The sequence below is a fragment of the Hippocampus zosterae genome, chromosome 8 (genome assembly GCF_025434085.1).
Source record: "Hippocampus zosterae strain Florida chromosome 8, ASM2543408v3, whole genome shotgun sequence".
Taxonomy (NCBI): domain Eukaryota; kingdom Metazoa; phylum Chordata; class Actinopteri; order Syngnathiformes; family Syngnathidae; genus Hippocampus; species Hippocampus zosterae.
In genome coordinates this window covers 20,962,591-20,985,707 of record NC_067458.1, presented here as the reverse complement: position 1 = coordinate 20,985,707, position 23,117 = coordinate 20,962,591, and the positions used below count along the sequence as shown (strand labels likewise).

Here is a 23,117-nt window from a genome sequence, read left to right as displayed (position 1 = left end):
ATTGAACAAGTGTGCAATTATTTTGAAATTAAGCAAAAAGGGGAAAAAAACTATTTTTTTAAATATTCAAAAACAATTTTTTAAAAGAATCAACAAAATTAGGACAAAAACTTGTTTTTTTAATAAAAATCTGACAAAATAAAGATCTAGCAATAAAATTTAACAAAAAAACTATATTTTTTAAATATTCAAAAACATTTTTTAAAAAAATCACAACAAAATTAGGACAAAAACGTGTTTTCAAATAAAAATCTGACAAAATAAAGATCTAGCAATAAAATTTAACAAAATACATTTAAAACTGATCAAAAATAAGTCATCAGACCCTCGGGAGCTTCAGCGCTTAAGGAACTCAGTCAGACTTTGTTTTCGCAGTCACAAATCAAAAAGCTTACTGCTACTTTGTGTTGTGTGTTTGGACTTTTCAGATGTATGAGGCAGCCTTAAACGGGGGGGGGTCCCCCTCCTCCTAGTGAGCGAGAACAAGCAAGGCTATGTTCAAGTTCTAGACGAATAGAGAAAGACGTCCAGCTGGTTTGGTCACAAGCCAGAACGACAGTTGTGAGGCGACCCAAGTTTTTGTCGCTCTGAAGTACCACTGTGTTTAAAATATGTTACTGGACATGTAGTTGTGTCAGGCCGATGTAGAAATATTTTTTGGGTGAAGAAGACTCTTACTGCGAAACGGTAGTCGATGACGCGTGTCGTGATGCACCGTGTCCCGGCATCTGTTCGAGGGAGGACGGCAAGTGGATGACTTTGTGTCATGCGTCGTCGTCTGTGCGTGCAGAGTTTGTGTGAAAAGAAGTTGCGCGGGCTCAGAAGGATGGCAAACAAAACGGCAACGGCAGGGGAGAAAAGGGCAACTTTGCACTTTTCACAATCGGGCCAAGCAAGGAGATTAACACGGCCTGTGTGCACGGTTCCCACACTACTCGGCCCGTAGTCGCTAAGAAAACCTCGACCACAACACACGCCACGGAACGACACCTTTAACACGAAGAACGGACGCTGCGGCTTCTCCAAAAATGTCAGTCATACTTGTGAAAGTTCTGCATTTTTTTTTTTAGCACTTAGCCTCTTCTCTTCTGCCCTGATCTGTTTATCTCTCTGTGCTCTGCGACTGACAAACGACCGGGCCGTTCTCTTGGCAACGGGGCGACTCTGCTGTGCTCCGCTCAGCTGCGGGCTGGCACCGGATTAAAACCATCTCCCGAAGCAGCGGAATAATCTGAAGATTACCCTGCGACATCAAGCTGTTACATAACTGATCCCCGGCGTGCTAATGTGTACTTTCCTTCCAGTTTAGCATCAGGGAGTCTGATTTTAAAAAAATAAGTCATTAAATTTAGTACGCTCACGGCAAACAGCATGCAAGCCGCTAAGTAGAACGCACCTGAGGTCGTACTCAGGTGGGGTTGTCAGTAGTTAGAGGTCCGTTACTTTGGCAACAACGGAACCCAAGATTGTATTTTCAAATCAGAACGCACCATAGCTTAGCACCACGTTGTTTCCTATTTGACAGATTTTTATTTTGTCATCCTCAATCAGTTTTGGTGATAGTTCTGTCCATGCTTTGTCAGATTGATATATTTAAAGAGGATTTTTAATCAGGTTTGTCTGTTGTCTTTATTTTATTATTTAATGACAGCTTTTTGGCACCTTTCGATTCATTTTTTGGGGTCATTTTCTGCAGATTTTTGTGTCTACATTTTGGTCGGATGTTACCTGATTTTTTTTCGACCGCCCAAATTTTGGAATGTATTTTACTGTATATTCCTTGTCAGGTTTTTGAGCTACTTTTCTCACTGTTATTCTGTTTATATGCCAGATTTTTATAATCTAAAAAAAAAACATTTGTATGTATTTGTATATCGGAGTGACTGACAAACAGAAGCCGACGTACCGTACATAAAAATTGAGTTGCAAAGGAAGGAAGTCCACATCACTGCATCATCCGTCGACCAGCCAGAAAACTTCCAACATGGTGTTGAGCAAAAAAGGGTGAGAACGGGGTGGGCGGCGCAATGATATTGAGTCCAAACGACTCAGGCAGCAGCGTAGTTAAATTGCAATGATGCGCAATATTCCGCCAAAAAGACGTAATGGCCCGTTTTCTCACGCCACCACACCTGTTAGTCATGGATAATCACACTTCCTGCTCCGACGCGGTGACTTCAAGTTCAACCCAACAAAAAAATTGAGTCACACCGTTGAGTTTAAAAAGGTGCTTTTCTGGTGTCAGAATTTTTTTTTCCCCAAACAACGTCCTCCACTACCTAAGCAGATTCATGACTTTGAATGGCATTAAAGTGCCACTACAACTCCCAAAGGATGAAAGGAAACAAGGTAAGTGAAGGGGGGTGGCTAAAGGTCAGCGTAACGAAAAGCATCTGATCAATGATTAGCTTGGCCTAAACTGATATGACCTGCAATCTTGCAAGAGTGCAATGCAATAGGGATGCTACACCAAAGGGGCGGGGGTTCTATTTGGCTGCGACCGAGGATTGACCTTACTGACATTTGTAAAAAAAAAAAAAAAAAAAAAAAACTCTACACTGTCATGGAAAAGTTCACATTTCATAATATATAGTGTTTGTGTGTTTTTGTACCATTAATGGCAAATTACAACGCAAAGCATAATACACAAAAAGTGACTCCAGTCTCTCTGCTTAAGAACAGGAGCAAATGGTGGAGGTGTGAAGACAACTGCAAGCATCTCCGCCAGTTACTCAGATCACAATATTTGCAAAGCTGTGGGAACGCATCGTTCTTACGGTGTAAAATGTTAGCTAACGCGAGCTAGCTGGTTAAAAACATCTAAGGTGATTTGTTTTTCTTCTTCTCGGAACGAGCAATGTGTGAAATTGTTTTAATGGCTTAATGATAAAATTTATACATTTGTGCCACACTTTAAAAATGCTAAAATGGTTGTTCAAAAAGCCATTAGTAGAGATTATTGGCATCATTTCCTATGGAAAAGAATTGTACAAATCCAGACACTCTGACCGTTTGCGCTTCTACTATACATTTTTCTGGTGGTATTTTTCCATACATAAGAAGCAGTAAAAGTTAAAAAACACAAACACACCCAAAAAAAAAAACGCATCGGACAAAAGCAGCGAGGCTGTAGCTCAAACAGACGCAAAATAACAGGTTGGGCCCAGCCATAATCACAACCTCTTTCAGCGAAAAAAACACGACGAGACGAGGAATGTAAAGGGATGTTAAACCCGTAGACATTCCTCTTATCAATTTCGCCAATGCCAGACAAGATCATATTTGAATGCAGGAACGGGATATTTAGTAGCGATGCAACTAAATACGTTGAAAACTCTCGCGGTCTCCTTCGCTCTGGTAAAAAAGAAGAGGGTGGTTTCCTCCCCAAACATCAATTATGAGCCAAAGCCTTGCTCCCAACCCTTGGGATAATCTTCCTCAGCAGGGCTCAATTATAGTTTATTTCCAGCTCCCCAGCTCAGCTCCACGCGATCGAGTGAAAGAAAAAATAAACATGTCGAGAGCTCACCGAGTCCTGTGCTCTCTTATGCTGCGGATAAATCTGCATTTTCCCGTCCATCAACGGGCGCAGGCCGTTTTGACATTCGACTGCCACCTGCTGTCAGCAGAAATTGACATCCAAGAGGCCTCTTATCGCATCGCAAAAGTCAGGTGACCATACCCAGAAAACAGGTGAGCCGTTCGCACTCTGAGCTCCATGACGACAGTTCCTGTGAACAGTAGGTGGCGATAGAATCCTTTTCTGCTGCTCATCTCATCCTCACAAATGAGGAGAGCACGGGGCTTTCTTTTGCAACAATGAAAGAGACCTCTTGTCAAGGTGCGGTCTATTGCTCTTCTAAAAGAGTGGGGGGGTGCGGAGAGGGGGGGTCTGTGCTTACTTCCTGGTAGGCTGCTACTTGAGCACTTCTAAATATGGGCATGCCGACAACGTTTTCACGCTGAGTGAGTGGAACATGAAAAGGGGCTTCCATGGCTAACCCATCTCCAGCTCCTGATGTCACTCACGAGGCCATTGCCCCCCCCCCTCACCCCACCCCGAAGGACACCCATCCCACGTGGACACTACAGTACTTACAGTATATTCTCTTTTATGTTTTGTTATGCTTTTATATACTAGAGTGCTATTCATCTTTCTTAAAGACAAGTTTCAAAACATTGGGGGGTTGACGGCATTTTAATTCATTTCAATGGGGAAACTTTATCTATATCTTCCTGAGAAAGAATTATACTCGCAAGTGAAGGTACCACTAGTTGGGTTGAATGCAAACACAGGAGGTACACAAAGTGGTCTAGTTTTCATTGAATTAAACTGCCGCCCAAGTGACATTTACAAACACAATTGCAGATGGCAAGCTACAGCCCTTGTTGAAACAGGTGACCGGTATACTGAATGAAGAGGAACAGGCCAATGGAGCAGGTGCTAAAGGGTCTTCAGCAGCCCAAATATTTGCTCAGTCCAGTGCGTCAACGCACTTTGCGCAGTGCAACGCCACCGTCAGCAGAAGCACAAGCTGGAGGTCACTAATTAGAGAGGTGCACGATGCATTAAAAAAATGGCAGTGAGACCAAAAAAATGTGTGCGTTTTGATTATACACAAGCATTTTAAGAGATTTTACACTCCGTCTGCAATGCTGACTTGACTGCTAATCCATGCGGGCCAGTTTAGAGGAGGGGCGGGCGCTCACAGTCTGGAAATTTCACAGAGCTCTCAGCTCAGTGTTTCAACACTGTGAACTTCAATGCCATTAATATCTCGCCGGATTTAAAACAAACTCATTCAGGACAATTCTCCCTCTGAAAAACGTTGAAATACAGTGAACTACGGCTGAACAGTTAATCAAATTCAAATCGACGTAGCAATGTGGTAAAATGCTATTTGGAAATCATAAAGGCTGCAATATGGGTGAGTGAAGAAAACACACACACACCATATATACATAGACACACACACACACACATTAAAGTCTGTTTTTTGAATAATTCTTTATCATCTGCCAAAATGTGTTGCCTCTTGTGGAGTGAGTTGAGGTTCCCTGCCACGATAGAACGCTTCTATCTTAAAATTTTGCTCGCAAGTCAAAGCAGAAACAATATCTATTCGTATCTTGAAAAAACATGACGGGTTACATAAGTTTCAAGACACTATTGTGATTGTGTTTACCTATGGAAAGCTGGGCCATTTATTTTATATCTAAACCTTTTGACCACGTATTCAATATCCCCATATACGGTGATACTCGAATAATTTTCCAGAAACACACGAGCCCTCGGGCCAATCTCAGCCCCTATCGTGGTTGGACATGTTGTAGCTTAAAGTCCCTAACAAACACGCCAGACGGAAAAAAAGGAGAGCGAGAGTGCAACTTAAGAGTGACCTCCCCCAAGCACAAATGCCATGTTAGGCTTGTTATTCGTTTGTTGATGACATTCGACTTGTATGTTTTCGCCTACTTCTAAACCAGGAGATGATTTGAAAACGCCTACGGTAGTTTGAGAGACTTAACGCAGCATCCTCCCAGCAGCTTTGTTAGCCTCATGTATTGGGGGCTAATGTAAAGAGAGATGCTAGGTAGCCACAACAGCCAAGTTTGAAGTGAATGACAGACTGCAGTGTTAACCGTCTTAAAAAAAGGAAACTGGGGTGGACGATATGACACTTTTAACTCCTTGTTTGGGATGCTTTAACACTGGCTGCGTTTCATATCTCTCCCACCACCACCACCACCCCACAACGACAAAGTTAGCGTGCGGTAACGTTGCCTACATCACAGTGCGAATGACCACTACGTTCTTGTTTTTTTTTCCCCGACACAATAACGGCGTTACTTACAACTTTGTTTCCTTCTATGTCTTCTCTTTTCTCTTGTCTCTATGCGTCACTCCTCCGTTATATTTGAGCTATGCGGCCAGCTCGCACACTTCATTCGCCGAACAAGCTCCAACGTCCTGGCCCTCCTCCATTGGAAGGATTTGCGTAGTGGTGTGATTTGTGTTTTTTTTCTCCTCAATCTGCTTCGGTGTTGAAAGTGTCTGTCAGAGCAAGCCTGTGGTCACTTCGCCCCGCCTTTCACTGTTGATTGGCTTCCTGGCAATACGCCTACATCAAGCACAGCTTTCTATAGGACTAAATTAGGTGTCGATCTATCTAAAACCAACAATTGATTGGACGACGTAGTGAGGATGACATTCCTACCGGCTCGCTCACTTTAATAATAGCGTACACCGAAAATGCACGAGACGGGCGGGTGTTTCGCTACATCATTACAGATAATTCATCTAGGACACCAAATATCCTAAAAGGAAGACACCCCAACTGTTGCGTAGGCAGGAGCCGTCACACACTGTCGTTCGTCCATGCGGTATCGGCAGTGGTTTGCCATAGTTTCATGAGCTAAATAATAAATTAAAAGTACATATTGTTAAATAATAATAAACACACAATATCAAAAATATAATCAACACAATTATCAAATAGTCTCTACAATACTTTTGATGTGTTGTAAAATCAATAATAATAATTTAAAAACTGTCGTTTAAAAAATATTTTTACGGCATACAAACACTTTCTTATCCTGTCTCAACTGTTTTGTTTTTACTAACCAAAATGTCATCATTAAATTCAATTATGATTAACATCATTAAAAGGAGCCAAACAAAAAAGATAATTTTCATGTGCCCCTCAGTACATTGTAATGTATGTTGTACAGTACTTTAAAATGTATTTTATACACCACTAAAACTACAAAGAAACCATGCAATGCACCAAAATTGACTACAGTACAGTACTGTAACGGTATTTATGGTTCAAATGACAACATTGCCCTCTAGAGGTGATTTTGTGAAAGTTGTTCATTTATTTCTTTGTTTATTTTAATGCAGGGAAAGAGAAAATCAAAGGTATTTAAAAAAATCAAGTTACCATCCTTTGTAAAGTATCCCTGAATGACACATTTAATTTTTTTTCTTCTAATCATTCTGTAGGTCCCGCCGGAACTTTTTTCTTACACTCTTCGCACACATGTTGACAGGACCTGTGTCCGCGATTAAAAGGGCCAGACCAAGGCCCAAACGGTGGCTCAATCCCGGGGCCGAGCTCCTGGAATTTGCGACGACAGGTACTCATGTAAGATGCTTTCCCCACGGCAAAGCCAAGGATTCCGGCAACTGAAATTTAAATAATCTTGTGTCAGATCCTTACAAAAATGCTATATCTAAACAAACAGACCATAAGTCATGTTCCATACCTGCTAGTTTTGGAAAGGGACCAAACCGCTTTGACGTTTTCCAAATACCTGCATTGAAATACAAACAATAAGTGAAAGCATTGATATTGTAAATAAGTAGTGTGTGTGCGTATGCCTGCGTGTGTGTGTGTGTGTGTGTGTGTGTTAACCATTGTAGATGAGAGTCCCCGTGACAGCCATGCTGCCGACGGACAGGGGTAGAGCTAAAGAGAAGCAAAACAAAGATTGGGTCACTTTTAAAATGTCCATGGAAAGTAAGAGATTCATCCAAACCATACCACATCATATGTCAAAGAGACATGAGCGTCGGACCATTTTTATATGTTATTTGTTATTCATCAGGGCCCCTTAAAAACGTTTAAAAAACATTTTTTGGCGGTTTATTTATACTATATATATATATATATATATATATATATATACACAATAGTTTCAAGTAGATAGTATGGTAACGTTAAGTAAGTGCTATCACATGGCAACTGTTCTCCGCACACAGTCCTGTTTCCAGAGGCCACCCTACAAAAGAATGTAAACATGAGCTTGAACGCAATACCGATGGACGAGTCGGGCCCCAGTGCTTCCGTCTGGTTCCGCTTACGCAATCCATTGATTTGTGTGGTTTTTTTTGTTTTGTTTTTTGCAACATACCTCTATACCAGAAGCTTTCTTGTTGGCATTCTTTCCACACCTTTCTCACGTCTTCGCTGGGGATGTGTCCTTGAGAGGTGGGGCACTGAAGGCACACAAATGGAGACACTTTACAGCAGGAGTCACAAATGGGGACTACATTACGTGCTCATTAACGTGCTCCAAAAATAGCTCACCAGTGATGGGACATTGTGATTTCTTAAGAATATTGTGAAGGTGGTTATGTTTCTGTGGTGTATGTTTGGCAGGTGGGGACCAAGCTGTTTATTGCCACTCCCAATTTAAACATGAAACAAGATTAATTACACCAAACAGCATTACTTTGTCTTGAAGTAGCTTAACGCTAGTTCATGATGGGAAATGCCATAGACAGGTTAATGAACAGCATTGATTTCTCAGTCATCAGCTGGTCAAGCAGTACATGAAGTGCATGGCAAACTCTAGTCCTTAGCAGTTCTCATGAAGTACCTCAGTTTCAAAAAGGTTGGTGACCTCTACTTTACAATCTCTATATTCCCAAAAGCCACCCAAAAAAGTTGAAAACGAACCTTCCATTCGCCCTTTGTTGTATTTTCTTTCTTCCCACTCACTTCCGTACTAATCATGTTAGAGCCGCGGACTTTCCTTGAGTGACTTTTCACTCTGTGCCCGAACCTTTAGTAAAGACTCCTCCCTGCATTTTTATGGGCACCGCCCCAACTAAGAAAACACACAAACAGCTTCACTGTGGAAAGCTGTTTGAGATTAGTAAGACATTTCAGTGGAATACTTGAATGGCCAAACTCTCTAGTGGAGTGCGTAAAATAATGTGCAACATTGACTGAAAGCGTGTTAAGGTGTTGTCTGTGACTTAAGCTCTGACGACACATTTTTGATTGGTCATAGACCATATCTCATTGCAGAAGTCAAAAAGCCACAGAAAACAAATTTGAGACTCATGTTACCTTTGTTTCTTTGCAGGACTAGAAATCATAATGGGCTAATGTGATCAGCTACTTGTTTCATAAGATTTTTTTAAAGCATCGTTACGAAGAATTCAGTCAATACATATTAAGTGGATTTTTTTTCCTGTCGGTATTGAAAAATCTTTTAAGATCCTTTTCTGTCCCTGTGTCAACGAGTGTCCCCTTATGTCAAAATCTATTTAATGTACTGCATTGTGTTTGCAAATCAAAAAATAAATTTAAAATGAAGGAAAATACAAATTAGGTCATTTATTATTTTTTTTCAAGTTGACCCCTTACATAAGTAAATATTTTCCGATATTAGACCATGGTAATGCGATTGGCTGGGAACCCGTTCAGGGTGTACACCGCCTACTACCCAAAGACAGCTGAGATAGGTTCCAGCATGCCCGCGACCCTCGTGACAATAAGCGGGTTAGAAAATGGATGGGTGGATGGAACGATGGTCGTTGTAACTCAACAATTAGATTTTAAAACTTTATATTATAAAATGGATGGATACAATCTGAAAAACGGCAGCACGGTAGTCAACTGGTTAGCACGTCTGCCTCACAATGCAGAGATATAGGGTTCAATTTCGGCTACAGCCTTCCTATGTTTAGTTTGTATCTTCTCCCCGTGAATGTGTGGGTTTTCTCTGGGTGCTCCGGTTTCCTTCCACATTCTAAAAACACGCATGCACAAATTGCACATGCACGCACTGCGGCAACAATGTAGTCCTGTTGAGATTTGACAATACATGTTTAATGTCGTTAAAAATACTGAACTTTCATTCACTCATACAGTGGACTAAATGGGGACAAAAAGACAAAGGCGTTGGTGAGAGCTTATGTCAGGCATGTCCAGCTCCGGGCCTGGAGGGCTACCGTCCTGCCTGTTTTGCATTTCTCTCGGCTGCAACTCACCTGATTCAGATGATCAGCTCATCAGCCAGCTCTGAAGCAGCATTAGAACATTCGTGAGTATTTAAATCACGTGTGTTGCTCCTGGGAGAGCTGGAAAACAGGCAGGACAGCGGCCCTTGAGGACCACTTTGGACACCCCTGGTTTATGTCAACAAACACACCACCACTTCGATTGAAAAGTGGGTGGCGGTCACGTGAAGAAATTGACCAATCCTATTTGTCGTGGGAGAGCTGACAAATCATATTGGCGTGTAGGTGGGACGAACTTTTTCCGAAACAGCTCAAGGGGACAATCAAAAGTGAATACAATTGGTGGTGACATACACCCGGTTTTAATCACCTTTTAAAAACATATTTTAACTTGATTTAACGTGTAATATTAAATTAGAAAACACATCTATAGTTAAATTGTGAAATTAATTGTACGATATTGATTAATGATGGTACATGCCGATTTGGGGTTGTCTCATTCAATTTAGCGCGTGGGCGGGCTCCTGACCGATTTATTTTTGAGGAGAAAGCACGAGTATCCAATCGAATGGTAGCACAGGCGGAAGTGGGACTTATACGGTTGGGATAGTTTCAATCATGTTCCTATTACCCAAAACTGGACCAATGAACTGTCAGGAGGGGCCACGCCTATTTTGGGATTAGTGACCAATCCGATAGGATCATGGGAGGAGTCAATGTCGATTGATTTTGACGAGAGCGCTTGAGTTACCAATGGAATGGGAGCATGGGCGGAAGTTGCATGGACCCGGTCCCAATCACAGTCCGCGCGGCGCGGCATTACGTCGGCGAACTCCGCCCATTGGCCGGTCTGCAGACTTCCCACAGACAGTTGTGTGTTTCATAAAGATGCACTCTGATGCAGCCAGTAAGTAGTAATCCCAACCGGCTTTTTTTGGTCACATTACGGGCAGAACAGAACACGTTCGGAACATGAATAGAAAAGCGTTCGACTCGATGGCCTTTCTATGTTTCCCCAGCTCTGCGGGGTTCGATGAATTTCTGCTATTTTGCGTCGGTCTCTTTGTATTTGCCAGTGCGACAACAAAGGACGTGTACAGAGTCTAAATTGACTCCAAATTCCTGTTCGACACCACACTTTTTATTTGTGTGATATCATTTGTACGTACACTCTTGCCGGCCGCATTGCTTGATTGCAGCCGATGTGTGTTTTTTTCGAATGCAAACGTTTAGTCTCATGCTTCTCTCCTTGGGTTGCAATCTTTTTCCATTTCTTTCAGTCTTCGTTGACGGACGAACGAGTTTCGGCTCGGGGGAGTTTAGTGGACGACGTAATGAACGTGGAAATGTGTCAAATGCGCGTGGAGGTTTTTAAGAGAGTGAAAATTGTGACGCAGTTGAGTTACCATCTTTAATTTGGCCTACTCGCTGCGTTTAGCCGGCCTTCTTATCACCCAAATCGGCTCGTATGCTAACTAGGTCGTTCGTGCGTCGTATTCAACAAATGTTGGCGTTTTTATAATGCGAAAAAAGCTTGTAAATCAGTCGAACTGAATGTTAAATTGGGGGGGCAGATGGCTTTGAAAGAATCGCTGGTGTTGTCGAGGTCTTTGGGAATTGTAGTTCCTGAAGGCTGTGGCCGAGCCTTGCCGCCTTTGGGACTCATGGCGGAAATGGACCACAAATCCCAAGTGCACACCTCTCTTTGCTACTTTGCAAACTCCGCGCAAGTTGCGATGTTATTTTCGGTACACAAGCTAACGCTAGACCCGCCGTGTCACTTTTAACGACCACTTTGGACTGGCATTTGAGGACCAACGGGAAACCAAATAAACACAATTTCGAGTCACGTCAAGAGTCCGCCCCTTCGTTTCGTGTTCAAACATCACGCCGTGGCACTCTAAAGCTAAGCCGTGAAGATCTATTGACACCGCTAGCGTTAGCCGACGGACGGGATCGGGACTTTTGACGAGGCAGTGACGTCATCTGCGTGCTTCTTCGTGTCTCTTCGTACTTGACTTGACTTCCATGTCCGCAATTGCTTATAATAACCGTACCTCATGTCTTTTATTATTATTTCTTTTGACAGATTTTCATCTGAATTCTCACTTGACTACACTGGCCAGCATCCATAAGATCCACCACACATTGCACAGGCTGGTAAATGCATATGGCAACATGTTGTGTTTGTTTCTGAAGCGTATACTTGTTTGGCTTAAAAGCATTTGGCATCTCTTCTGGCAGAACCTCACGGAAGACGCTGAGCAGGAGAGGCACACGTCAGGTAATATCTGTATTGTTTTCCTCACCTGAATGGAGAATTGTCTTACTCCATTGTCCCGTCTAATCATTTCCCCGTTCTAATAACTCATCCGGGGGGAAAACATTCGTTGCACATGATTTTCTCCAACATTTCATGCAAATATCAAAAAATATTTGGTTCTTAAGATTTCATTTTTCTCAACTTCACACCTTTTCCCCCATGACTTCATCATAAAAGAAAAAGTAGTTTTGTTTTCAAGATTAAGGGAATTTTAAAATTTAATAAACATTCAAAGTGATTATGAAAACAATGCAAAAATATTAGAACAGGAAAAGATCAATATTAGACTAAAATATCACATGTTCAATACAAACAGATTTTTGACAAAAAATATTAAACGGTACAAAAGTATTTGACCCCAAATATTGTGTATGTATGTATATTTATATAAATGATGATCTTTTTCTTTAGCTTGTTGCTCCAGAGCCATGCCCCCGAGGAAAAAGAGGAGACCCACTGCCGGAGATGACATGTCAGCGAAGAAGAGTCGCCAGGACAGGTAGGATATTATTACATTTTATTATAATATCTACAACACCAAGGTGTATTTTAAAGGCAATTACAGACATGTTAAACAACCAGTTGTTATTCATAGTTTTTCGAATCTATTATTATTTAGATAAAGATACATACATTCTTAAGATTTAAAAAGTCATATTTTAACAGGTAATTTTCCAAATATATTAAGAAATAGTTTTAAACTATCAGACAAAAGTAAAAAATAGTTTTGCTCAAAATTATTTTAAAAAATTATGATGAAATATGACACTATTAGCTTGCATTATTCTTTCAAAATTAAATATATTATCAGGAAAAATACTATACGGATATCACAAAATAGGACAATCAAAATTACATAATAGAAAAAATATTTTAAAATACTAAAATATTTGACGTGAACAAAATGGGTTAAAATCTTTGAATACTGGGACAAATAACACCACTTTTTTTTTTTCGTTCCTGCAATTATTAAACTCAACTCAACTGTATTTATAGAGCACGTTCAAACAGCCATCGCTGCATACAAAGTGCTGTACATGTAGCAACTAACATATACAACAGTAAAGCAACAAAGACGGTAGAAAGCACCAAACAGCAAAACCAAGAACAAATCTGAGTCATGCCGAGTCAAATGCCAAAGAATACAAGTGAGTTTTGAGGCGGGTTTTAAAGATTATTGGTCAAATAACTTCCTTCTGTTCTTTGTGCACTTCCAGAAAAATTGACTCTCCACTCATTCGTGAGGAGGAAACATTTTCCAACAAGAGATGCTTGGAGTGGTTCTATGAATATGCGGGTGAGCAGATATTTTCTTGATGCATTGTTAATTGCATTGTTTTGGTCATGTATGATGCTTGTCTCTGATAGGCTGCGATGACGTGGTGGGACCAGAGGGCATGGAGAAGTTCTGCGAGGACATTGGAGTGGAGCCTGAGAATGTAAGACCCCCAAAGACATTTTTAAAAAAAATAGAACAAAGTGAAAAATGGCTGAGAATTTTTTTCAAATGATGAACCCCCCCTCAAAGGTCAGAGTGGTGTTTTCTGGATTGTAGGTGGTGATGCTTGTGCTGGCGTGGAAGCTGGATGCTCAGAGCATGGGCTACTTCACGCTGCAGGAGTGGCTGAGGGGCATGGGCTCGCTGCAGTACGTACGCAACCTTTTTTTTTGTGTGTGAGGGTGGGGGTTATCGGCAGTGTTTTTTGGTCTGGTTCTCGATCTGTCGCGTTCTCTTGCCAGGTGCGACTCTACCGAGCGGCTGAGGAACTCACTGGACTTTCTGAGGTCCGTCCTCAATGACAGCACCAGCTTTAAACTCATTTACCGATACGCCTTTGACTTTGCCAGGGTGAGTCTGCCAAAAGTGAAATCAGTGTGTGCGCGGAGCTTAGCTACAGGAGATATACAGTCAAACCTCGGTTTTCGAACATTTCGGTTCTCGACCAATTCAGTGGTTAGCACGTCGGCTTCACAGTGCAGAGGTACCGGGTTCGATTCCAGCTTCAGCCTCCCTGTGTGGAGTGTGCATGTTCTCCCCGGGCCTGCGTGGGTTTTCTCCGGGTGCTCCGGTTTCCTCCCACGTTCCAAAAACATGTGTGGCAGGCTGATTGAACACTCTAAATTGTCCCTAGGTGTGAGTGTGAGTTTGGATGGTTTTTCGTCTCTGTGTGCCCTGTGATTGGCTGGCAACCGATTCAGGGTGTCCCCCGCCTACTGCCCGAAGACAGCTGGGATAGGCTCCAGCACCCCCCGCGACCCTAGTGAGGATCAAGCGGCTCGGAAGATGACAGACCAAAAATTTCGAGTTTTTTATGCCTCGGATGACTAACACATTTCGGTTCTCGAACCAACTGCGCGCACTTGAATGCACCACTCCTCTCGCCTTCCTTACACGAGGAAGTGACGCTTCCTCGTGTCGCTTTCCATTGTGAGCAGACATGTTCAATAAACTTTTTTTCTTTTTTTTTTAAACAGCAAGGTTTCGGTTTTCGAACAATTCGGTTTTCGAACAGCCTTCTGGAACGGATTATGGACGAAAACCGAGGTTTTACTGTACTATGGAAATTGGAGCAATACACCAACTGGTGGCATTTTGGTGCTATGTTGAAATTGGTTAAAGGAGTTCCATTTGAAACAAATGGAGCTTTCCCGCGATTTTCCTCTCGCCTTCCTTACACGAGGAAGTGACGCTTCCTCGTGTCGCTTTCCATTGTGAGCAGACATGTTCAATAAACTTTTTTTCTTTTTTTTTTAAACAGCAAGGTTTCGGTTTTCGAACAATTCGGTTTTCGAACAGCCTTCTGGAACGGATTATGGACGAAAACCGAGGTTTTACTGTACTATGGAAATTGGAGCAATACACCAACTGGTGGCATTTTGGTGCTATGTTGAAATTGGTTAAAGGAGTTCCATTTGAAACAAATGGAGCTTTCCCGCGATGTTTTCAAATTTATAAGGATTTGCATTTCAGTGCCGGTCGTTCTGGAGCATTATGAGTCCGTTTGACGGAAATATGTTGGCTTTGAGGAATTGAGTGTTAAGATAATGTGTGCGTGTCTGTGTGCGCGCACCCTTTGGCAGGAGAAGGATCAGAGGAGTTTAGACTTGAACACGGCTAAGTGCATGCTGGGGCTTCTTTTGGGAAAGACGTGGCCCCTCTTTCCCGTCTTCAATCAATTTCTAGAGGTAAGGACGGCCAGCTGTTGATGGCCGCAGAGGAATTAATAAAGGTAAAGGACCTCTTGGGTTCAAATGTTGCACAAGCATTCATAACATTTGCACAAGTGTTTTTAAAAAAGTATTGCAGCAGTGTGAAAAAGGATGTGATGAAGGAGCTGAGCCGAGAGGCGAAGCGCTCGATTATTGCCATGGTTCGAATTAATAAGTGTGGTCTACCGTGTAGGAATTCCACTTGTTGTCGTCGTCCTCCGACCTTTACTGTTTGGAGGGGGGGGGGGGACTAGTGTTAGAACTTCTGACATGGAGAGAAGTGATGCCATTGTGCTCCTGTTTGATTCCCCAGCAATCCAAGTACAAAGTAGTCAACAAAGACCAGTGGTGCAACGTGTTGGAGTTCAGCCGGACAATCAACTTGGACCTCAGCAACTACGACGAGGACGGAGCCTGTAAGTCAGCCGCGCATTAACCCTGACCACTAGGGAGCGTAAGAGAATTCCCACCCAAATGTATTTTTTAATATTTATTTTTTAACCTTACAATGTCAATTTATGCTCTTTGAGGCCCAACTCAATTCTCTACTACGCCAACCAAAATTTTCTCTCCAACCAGGGCCTGTCTTGCTGGACGAGTTTGTGGAATGGTACAAGGAAAGACAGATGTCCTAGCAACAACCGCAGAGAAATATATAATAATAATAAGTGAACATCAGAAATACTGTGACGACCGCAACAATGAGAATCAACGTGAAAACAAATAAAAACAAACAGCCACGGCCGAGGGTGGGTAGCTGGTGGGTGCACGTTTCCAGATTTGGTCAAGTTGGCTTAGTCCAAACCCTCCTTTACCATATTCCACCAGGAAGTGTGGGAGAAGTCAAAGGAGAGTCTTAAAAGGTGAGCACATTTAGGAAAAGAAAAAAAGTCACATGGTGGGTTCCCATGGCAGGTTCCTGCTGCCTGTGGTGTTTACTTGATTAGTGCCAGTCATTTTTTGTTTGTTTTTTTTTTTAGCACCAAAAACCACATTGCTGCTAATTCCATTTGGGTGGCCCAAAGAGGCCTCCCCTACCCCTCCCCTCAGCATTTATTGGTCCCCACACTGGACCAATGGATGCATCAACTTAGCTGTGCCTCAAACTTTACCACACACGTAGACAACAGATGTACATATGTATAAAGATTGGGAGCCTGTTTGACGTCAAACTCGCTGCCAGTTTCCTACCCCACGTGTGGTTCAGTCTTCCCTTTTAGTCCGATAGTTTCAGGTAGCATCTCCCTCACTCCCCCCCCCCCGCAGAGTGCTGGAATGAGCATTTCTAGCATCACCTATTGGAACGTGCGATAGGTCAGAACTCTATAATAGCACTCTGCTGGGGTTTCTTTTTTTTTTTTGTACACATTTCTGTCTTTGACTGTGCCGTGATGCTGACTCGTCCAAATTATTTAATACTTGCATGCAGATCCCGTCAAAGCCATTTTTCTGTTCTTGTTGTTTTTTTTCTGTACAGAAATTTGTGCAATTGTTTTGTACTTCGATTTTTTTTTTGGGAGGGGGCGGTATTCACCATCATGTTTATTGTTTGGTTTCCCGACGGGAACTCATGATTGTGTTTACCGTTGTTGATGTTAAGACCTGGGGAAAAAAACATAGGTGTTACCTCATGGTGGAACAAACGTTCACTCTGTTGACGCCACGCGAAAAAGCTTGCGTGGCGTACGTGTTTTTTTGTTTTTGGGCAGTGCATCCGTTGACTTGGCGTGCACACACAAATTACACCACCACTGCTTTCACTGTATGTGAAATAGACACCAAGCGGTTGTGTATAGATGTAATTCATGTTCTCAGATGATCTTGTGACAACGCAGGAAGGTGAAAGTGCTTGTCCCAACTGTATATATGTACGTAAAACTATGTGTCTATATGTCGGTTTTCACTATAACCAATGTCTATATACTTAAATAAAAAGGGTTTATTAATTTAACTCCACTCGGCTTGTTTGGAGCACTTTATTTTGAACAAAGAAAATCTGCAAAAAAAAGACAAACGTTAGAGAATCATGGAAAAAAAATAGACATAAATAGGAAGCACTGCAAGCTTATTCAATGTAAGAATACCCGGTTACTCGGATTAACATGACACTGGATTGAACATTGAAATGTTTTCAAACCTTTAGTGAGCCAAGGCACAATTTACAAAATCCCATGGGACACACCAAAATTTTTTGAACAAAGTTATTGTGTTGTGTGGATGACAACAGTTTAGTTGAAGAGCATTTAATTGTCTGCCTGTCAGTTTTCATGGCCTAGGCCAAAAAGTTTGGCGATTTAGCGTAGACCGTCGGTGAAATATTGGAAAAAGTACAGGCTCTGGAATTTGCCCAGAATGTCTGCTGCAAACCAAAATGGTTGGATTTATGTTTTTTTTTTTAATCCCCTAATGCTGATTTGCAGAAATAAGATAAAAAAGATGTCTACACCAATTTACAACAAATGAAGTTTGATTCCTCCTTGGGACCAAAGCTTAGTAAAATATATTACCAGTTTTCATAACATGTACATGTACATATAAATTAATGGGAAAACAAATCAGAATGATGTCTGTCTGACAATAAAATAGCTGACAGCTTTGCACCCTGAAAAGGCTTTACATTTTTTGGGGGTCAAATTTAAACTTGGCTAATGCTTGGGGTATAAGAGCTTTTGGAATTCCGCGTTAACTCCACGGCCTCATCTGGCAGTGGTGTTGTCGGAACAGGGGGCCGAATCTCCTGAGTCAGTGCATGCGTTCTGTAGTGGAGGATGTCGTACGGAAGGTCTTCTCCGATGCTTGGTGAGGTATAAGAGACGAGGTCTTCTGATCTGTTATGATTGGAATTTCCAGAATTGCCACTTGGTTGGAAGTGTCTCACTTTTTCATCCTTGTCCCATGTTTGTCTTGATTCCGACATGGCTTTCAAGGCGCTAAGTCCTTTTCTTTCAGTCTTTTCTGAAGTACCCTTCCACATCTCATTGGTGCCAAATGATGACAAGGAATTGCTGCCTAGGTGTTGAGATCTTGTCACGGTTGTGCTCCTATTTTCCTGTGCCACCTCCATCGTGAGGGACCCAGCTTGAGTTTTTGGGAGTCCTCCAAGTGGAGATGGTAGGCTTGAGTCCGGATGTTTGGAGGGATCAGACCGGCGGGTCCTCAGTCCTGCCCAACGTATTGCAGCTGATGGGCCCTCAATCGAGTTCCTGAAGGGTCTGGGGGCAAGAGATGGGATCTGGTATCTGCCACTATCGTAGGAACCACTTTGTGTTGTTCTTATGTTCACATCTGATTCATCCCTGGTGAGGGGGGTATCATCCCCAGTCCCTAGACTGGGAATGGTTTTCGGGGCTACATAGAGGGTCTGGTTTCTAGCCGTATAGGGTCTGGCACTATAGGAGTAAGAATATATTTCCCTGGTGGAGGACATATGATCCCCAGATCTTGGATTAGGAATGGTCTTCGGGGCAAGAGATGGGAGTTGATATCTGGTACTGTAAGAGGAACCATGTAGTGTAGTCATTCCATCAGTATGTTGATCCCCCGTGGAGGTATCATTTGGTAGAGACGAAGGCTTGATAATTAAACGTCGGTATGGTATCGGCGAGTCGCTCTGTGGTGTAACTGACCTCGAAACCTCCGTCATCTCGCTGGCTTCTGCAACCTCACCCGTCTCGTCTTCACAATTGTCGGAGGAAGGCTGCCTTGGCACAGTGGCAACCTGCGACTTCTCCGCTGTCTGTTGGGTCTCGACAGTCCGAGTTGCATACGAAGAAGAAAGCCTAGGATCATGGGGCTTTGCTCTCCATTGTGAATATTCTGTGGAGTCAGCTTCATTCTCACTGCTGCTTGATGAATCCAGACCTTGTTTTAGAGTTGCAGGAGCCATCACATCCAGGTACATCCTTATACGTGGCAGACCTGTTAGGCTTGACTTTCCTTCAATTGTCGGACCCACCGCTGATTGGTCAGTGTTGTCGTGATTTTGCGCAGTGGTTAGAGGTGCTTCTGTGTGTGCGTTTCCTTGCGAGCCAAGTACTGTATGCTTTTGATTTGTTTGCTCGGGGTCACTCTCACTGAGAGGCACCACAGGTGGTTCGCATGCATGCGATGTGATTTCAAGACGCTTTCTGAAGCGAGAGAACCCAAGATGCATGTTGGCCCACCTTGACTGAAGGTCTGAGTTTATTTCTGGGGTAGCATTGCTGAGTTTATCCTCCGGGGTCTCGGAAACGATGACATATTTTTCTAATTTGATGTTGGGATCTTTTTTGGGACTACGAGGGACAATGATCGCAGGTGATTTAATGGAACTCTTGTGTGCAACCTTGAGCGAGGCTTGGTTCTCTTCGTCACTGTCACTTGTGGAGCAATTTGATTTGGAATAGGAAGCCTCGGGAGAAATTCTATCAGCAACCAGTTGTTGCGGAGATGACACTTTGATATCCAAACGTCTGCTGACACCCAAATATGCCCGGGGCAGTGCCTGTGTCTCCGTGGCATCAGCATTAGTATCGTCTTGTTCGTTTGAGCTGGTTGGTTGATTAACACCATGTGACACATTGGAGGGTTCAGTTGAAGACCTTCCCTTCCGTGTCTCATAGTACCCTTGTCTTTGTCCATCCACAAATGTGTCCTCCTCACTGTTGCTGCTGTAGGTCGACGCTGATGGAGCTTTAATTTCTAAACGCCTTTTGATTCGGAAAGAATCGAGGTCAAGCAATGACCAAAGTCCTTGTGGATCATGCCCAGGTTTTGTCAATTCTGCAATGTCGTACCGAGCTAAATTTATGGTCCCTTGTTCCTGTTTCATGGTGCTGGATGATAAATCTGAGGTTGGTGACAGCACTTGGAAATTTAAACGCCTTTTAATTCGGAAAGGATCCTCAAGGTCAAGTGAGGGCCAAGATGATTGTGAGTCAGAACTTATTCTTCGGGATACGTTTATGGGATGGTGAGTTTTTCTGGTCCCAAGGTTCTGTTTTATAATATGAGTGATGTCATACTCACGGTCACCGCTGGACAAAGAATCTGAGTGTGGTGAAGGTACTTTGATGTCCAGACGCCTCTTAATTCGGAAAGAATTTTCAAGATCAAGTGTGGGCCATGTAGATTGTGGTCCATAACTTGGTGCATTAGGGACATAACTGGTTATTTTGGTTATTCCTTGGCCCTGTTTTTGAGTGTAATACATTGTTTCATCTTCACTTTCACTGCTGGATGTTAAATCTGAAGTTGGTAATGGTGCTTTGAAATCTAATCGTCTCTTAATCCAGAAGGAATCCTTGAAATCAAGTGATGGCCATGGTACTTCTGGGTCATAACTCAGTTTCATGGGGTACCTGATTGTGTTTGTGACTCCTTGGTTCTGTTTTGTGGGGTGAAATGTCATCTCATTTTTGCTGTTGCTGCTGGAAGATGAATCTGGAGTTGCTGACACTTGTATGACGTTTAGACGCCGCTTAATTCGGAAAGTACCATCAAGATCAACAATGGGCCTAAGTGATTGTGGGTCATAACTTGTTGAAAGTGCTTTAATGGGGTACAGAGTTACTTTTCTGTTGTCTTGATCTGGTTTTGTGATGTAATTAGTCACTTCATCATCACTCTCACTGTCGGACGATGCATCTAAAGTCGTTGATGTTGCTTTGACATCTAGTCTCCTCTTAATTCGGAAAGAATCCGTAAGATTAAGACTCGGCCAGGGTGAATGTGGGTCATAATTTGGTTTTGGTGATCTTTTAGAGGAGTATCTATTTACTTGAGTGGGTCTTTGCTCATGTTTTGTTGTGTGATGAATTGTTTCATGCTCACTGTCTGTGCTGGATGATGAATCTGAAGGTGGTGAAGGTCCTTTGACATTGAGACGCCTCTTGATTCTGAAAGAATCCTCCAGATCAATTGTAGGCCAGCGTCCATGTGGGTAATAGCTTGGTGTTGATGACGCTATTGTGGAGGACCTGGTTACTTTAACAAGTCCTTGTTTCTGTTTGGTGATGTCATGAGTTGTTCCATGATCCCTGTTTCTGCTGGATGATGAATATGAAGGTGGTGAAAGTACTTTGACGTTGAGACGCCTCTTGATTCTGAAAGAATCCTCAAGATCAATTGAGGGCCAAGGTGATTGTGTGTCATGATTTGGTGTTGGAGGTGCTTTCATGGGGTACCTAGTTACTTTTCTGGTTTCTTGTTCCGGTTCTGTGATGTAATTAGTCATTACATAATCGCTGTCGGATGATGCATCTAAAGTTGTTGATCTTGCTTTGACATCTAGTCTCCTCTTAATTCCGAAAGAATCCTTGAGATTAAGAGTGGGCCAGGTTGCATGTGGATCATAATCTGGCGTTGGTGATTCTTTAGAGGAGTATCTAGTTACATGAGTGGGTCTTTGCTGATGTTTTGTGATGTGTTGAATTGTCTCATGCTCGCTGTTGCTGCTGGACATTGAATCTGAAGGTGGTGAAGGTCCTTTGACATTGAGACGCCTCCTGATTCTGAATGAATCCTCCAGATCAATTGAAGGCCAAGGTGATTCTGGGTCATAACTTCGTTTTGAAGGGGCTGTCATGGGGTACCTGGTTCGTTTTATGGTTTCTTGCTCCAGTTCTGTGATGTGATCGTCGGTGTCGGATGATGCGTCAAAAGTTGTTGATGTTGCTTTAACATCTAGTCTCCTCTTAATTCGGAAAGAATCATCAAGATTAAGAGTGGACCAGGGTGCATGTGGGTTATAATTTGGTGTTGCTGATTCTTCCGACGAGTATCTAGTTACTTGAGTGGGTCTTTGTTCACGTTTTGTGATGTGTTGAATTGTTTTATGATCACTGTCGCTGTTCGGTGATGAATCGGACGGTATTGGAGGTCCTTTGACATCGAGACGCCTCTTGATTCTGAAAGAATCCTCAAGACCAACTGTGGGCCAGTGTCCATGTGGGTAATAGCTTGGTGTTAATGACGCTTTTGTGGAGGACCTGGTTACTTTAGCAATTCCTTGTTCTTGTTTGGTGCTGTCACGAGTTGTTCCATAATCTCTGTTTCTGCTGGATGATGAATATGAACGTGGCGAAAGTACTTTGACATTGAGGCGCCTCTTGATTCTGAAAGAATCCTCAAGATCAATTGAGGGCCAAGGTGATTGTGGGTCATAATTTGGTGTTGGAGGTGCTTTAATGGGGTACCTAGTTACATTTCTGGTTTCTTGTTCCGGTTTCATGATGTAATTAGTCACTACCTCATCGTTGTCGCTGTCAGATGATGCATCTAAAGTTGTTGACCATGCTTTGACGTCTAGTCTCCTCTTAATTTGGAAAGAATCTGCAAGATTAAGAGTGGGCCAGGGTGCATGTGGGTCATAGTTTGGTGTTGGTGATTCTTTCAAGGAGTATCTAGTTCTTGGAGTGGCTCTTTGCTCATGTTTTGTGATTTGACGAGTTGTTTCATGCTGACTGTTGCTGCTGGATAATGAATCGGAAGGTGATGGGGGTCCTTTGACATTGAGACGCCTCTTGATTCTGAAAGAATCCTCCAGATCAATTGTAGGCCAGCGTCCATGTGGGTAATGGCTTTGTGTTGATGACGCTTTTGTGGTGGGCCTGGTTACTTTAGCAAGCCCTTGTTCCTGTTTGGTGATGTCATGAGTTGTTCCATAATCTCTGTTTCTGCTGTATGATGAATCTGAAGGTGGCGAAAGTACTTTGACGTTGAGACGCCTCTTGATTCTGAAAGAGTCCTCAAGATCAATTGAGGGCCAAGGTGATTGTGGGTCATAATTTGGTGTTGGACGTGCTTTAATGGGGTACCTAGTTACATTTCTGGTTTCTTGTTCCGGTT

General features: G+C 42.6%; 4 protein-coding genes across 7 annotated transcripts in view; 1 reads left to right on the top strand and 3 right to left on the bottom strand.

The window, feature by feature from the left end:
* fryl (furry homolog, like) overlaps window positions 1-6,083 on the bottom strand; it is a 68,685-nt gene extending 62,602 nt beyond the window's left edge. Inside the window, exon 1 of the mRNA XM_052072969.1 lies at window positions 5,856-6,083. The gene's annotated coding sequence lies outside the window, so the exon portion shown is untranslated. The remainder of the gene's footprint in view (window positions 1-5,855) is intronic.
* A 604-nt stretch (window positions 6,084-6,687) lies between these two features.
* On the bottom strand, window positions 6,688-8,616 carry ociad2 (OCIA domain containing 2). The gene is made up of 5 exons (XM_052073138.1): window positions 8,466-8,616; window positions 7,918-8,002; window positions 7,419-7,472; window positions 7,270-7,317; window positions 6,688-7,189 (listed from the first exon to the last, which is right to left on the bottom strand). Exons 1-5 carry the CDS (start codon window positions 8,520-8,522, stop codon window positions 6,996-6,998), a joined length of 438 nt encoding a protein of 145 aa, XP_051929098.1. The 5' UTR covers window positions 8,523-8,616; the 3' UTR covers window positions 6,688-6,995.
* Window positions 8,617-10,508: 1,892 nt separating this feature from the next.
* On the top strand, window positions 10,509-17,246 carry dcun1d4 (DCN1, defective in cullin neddylation 1, domain containing 4 (S. cerevisiae)). 4 transcript variants are annotated; one of them, XM_052072723.1, is made up of 11 exons: window positions 10,510-10,664; window positions 11,847-11,917; window positions 12,002-12,041; window positions 12,492-12,579; window positions 13,298-13,377; window positions 13,449-13,519; window positions 13,636-13,727; window positions 13,821-13,929; window positions 15,162-15,266; window positions 15,604-15,706; window positions 15,870-17,246. In XM_052072723.1, exons 1-11 carry the CDS (start codon window positions 10,511-10,513, stop codon window positions 15,923-15,925), a joined length of 969 nt encoding a protein of 322 aa, XP_051928683.1. In that variant the 5' UTR covers window position 10,510; the 3' UTR covers window positions 15,926-17,246. The 4 variants fall into 4 exon arrangements, with proteins under 4 accessions (XP_051928684.1, XP_051928685.1, XP_051928683.1 ...); XM_052072726.1 differs by lacking the exon at window positions 10,510-10,664 and adding an exon at window positions 10,767-10,785; XM_052072724.1 differs by lacking the exon at window positions 15,162-15,266 and having other exon boundaries at window positions 10,509-10,664.
* A 1,323-nt stretch (window positions 17,247-18,569) lies between these two features.
* Window positions 18,570-22,960, bottom strand: LOC127606173 (uncharacterized). The gene is made up of 3 exons (XM_052074256.1): window positions 22,259-22,960; window positions 18,783-21,247; window positions 18,570-18,586 (listed from the first exon to the last, which is right to left on the bottom strand). The coding sequence occupies exons 1-3, from the start codon at window positions 22,498-22,500 to the stop codon at window positions 18,570-18,572; spliced, it is 2,724 nt and encodes a 907-aa protein (XP_051930216.1). The 5' UTR covers window positions 22,501-22,960.
* Between the last annotated feature and the right edge of the window lie 157 nt (window positions 22,961-23,117).

What these genes read in the sequence shown, in the direction of transcription:
- dcun1d4 (XM_052072723.1), top strand. Translation starts at nt 10,511, where the DNA reads ATGGAATGGGAGCATGGGCGGAAGTTGCATGGACCCGGTCCCAATCAC. An exon ending in ACCACACATTGCACAGGCTG is followed by an intron (nt 11,918 to 12,001) that starts GTAAATGCATAT and finishes CTCTTCTGGCAG; the next exon opens with AACCTCACGGAAGACGCTGA. An exon ending in TTGGAGTGGAGCCTGAGAAT is followed by an intron (nt 13,520 to 13,635) that starts GTAAGACCCCCA and finishes TCTGGATTGTAG; the next exon opens with GTGGTGATGCTTGTGCTGGC.
- ociad2 (XM_052073138.1), bottom strand. Translation starts at nt 8,522, where the DNA reads ATGATTAGTACGGAAGTGAGTGGGAAGAAAGAAAATACAACAAAGGGC. An exon ending in AGAAAGCTTCTGGTATAGAG is followed by an intron (nt 7,473 to 7,917) that starts GTATGTTGCAAA and finishes GCTTCTCTTTAG; the next exon opens with CTCTACCCCTGTCCGTCGGC. An exon ending in GGGGACTCTCATCTACAATG is followed by an intron (nt 7,318 to 7,418) that starts GTTAACACACAC and finishes ATTTCAATGCAG; the next exon opens with GTATTTGGAAAACGTCAAAG.
- LOC127606173 (XM_052074256.1), bottom strand. Translation starts at nt 22,500, where the DNA reads ATGAAACCGGAACAAGAAACCAGAAATGTAACTAGGTACCCCATTAAA. An exon ending in GGAATTGCTAAAGTAACCAG is followed by an intron (nt 21,248 to 22,258) that starts GTCCTCCACAAA and finishes TAAAGTAACCAG; the next exon opens with GTCCTCCACAATAGCGTCAT.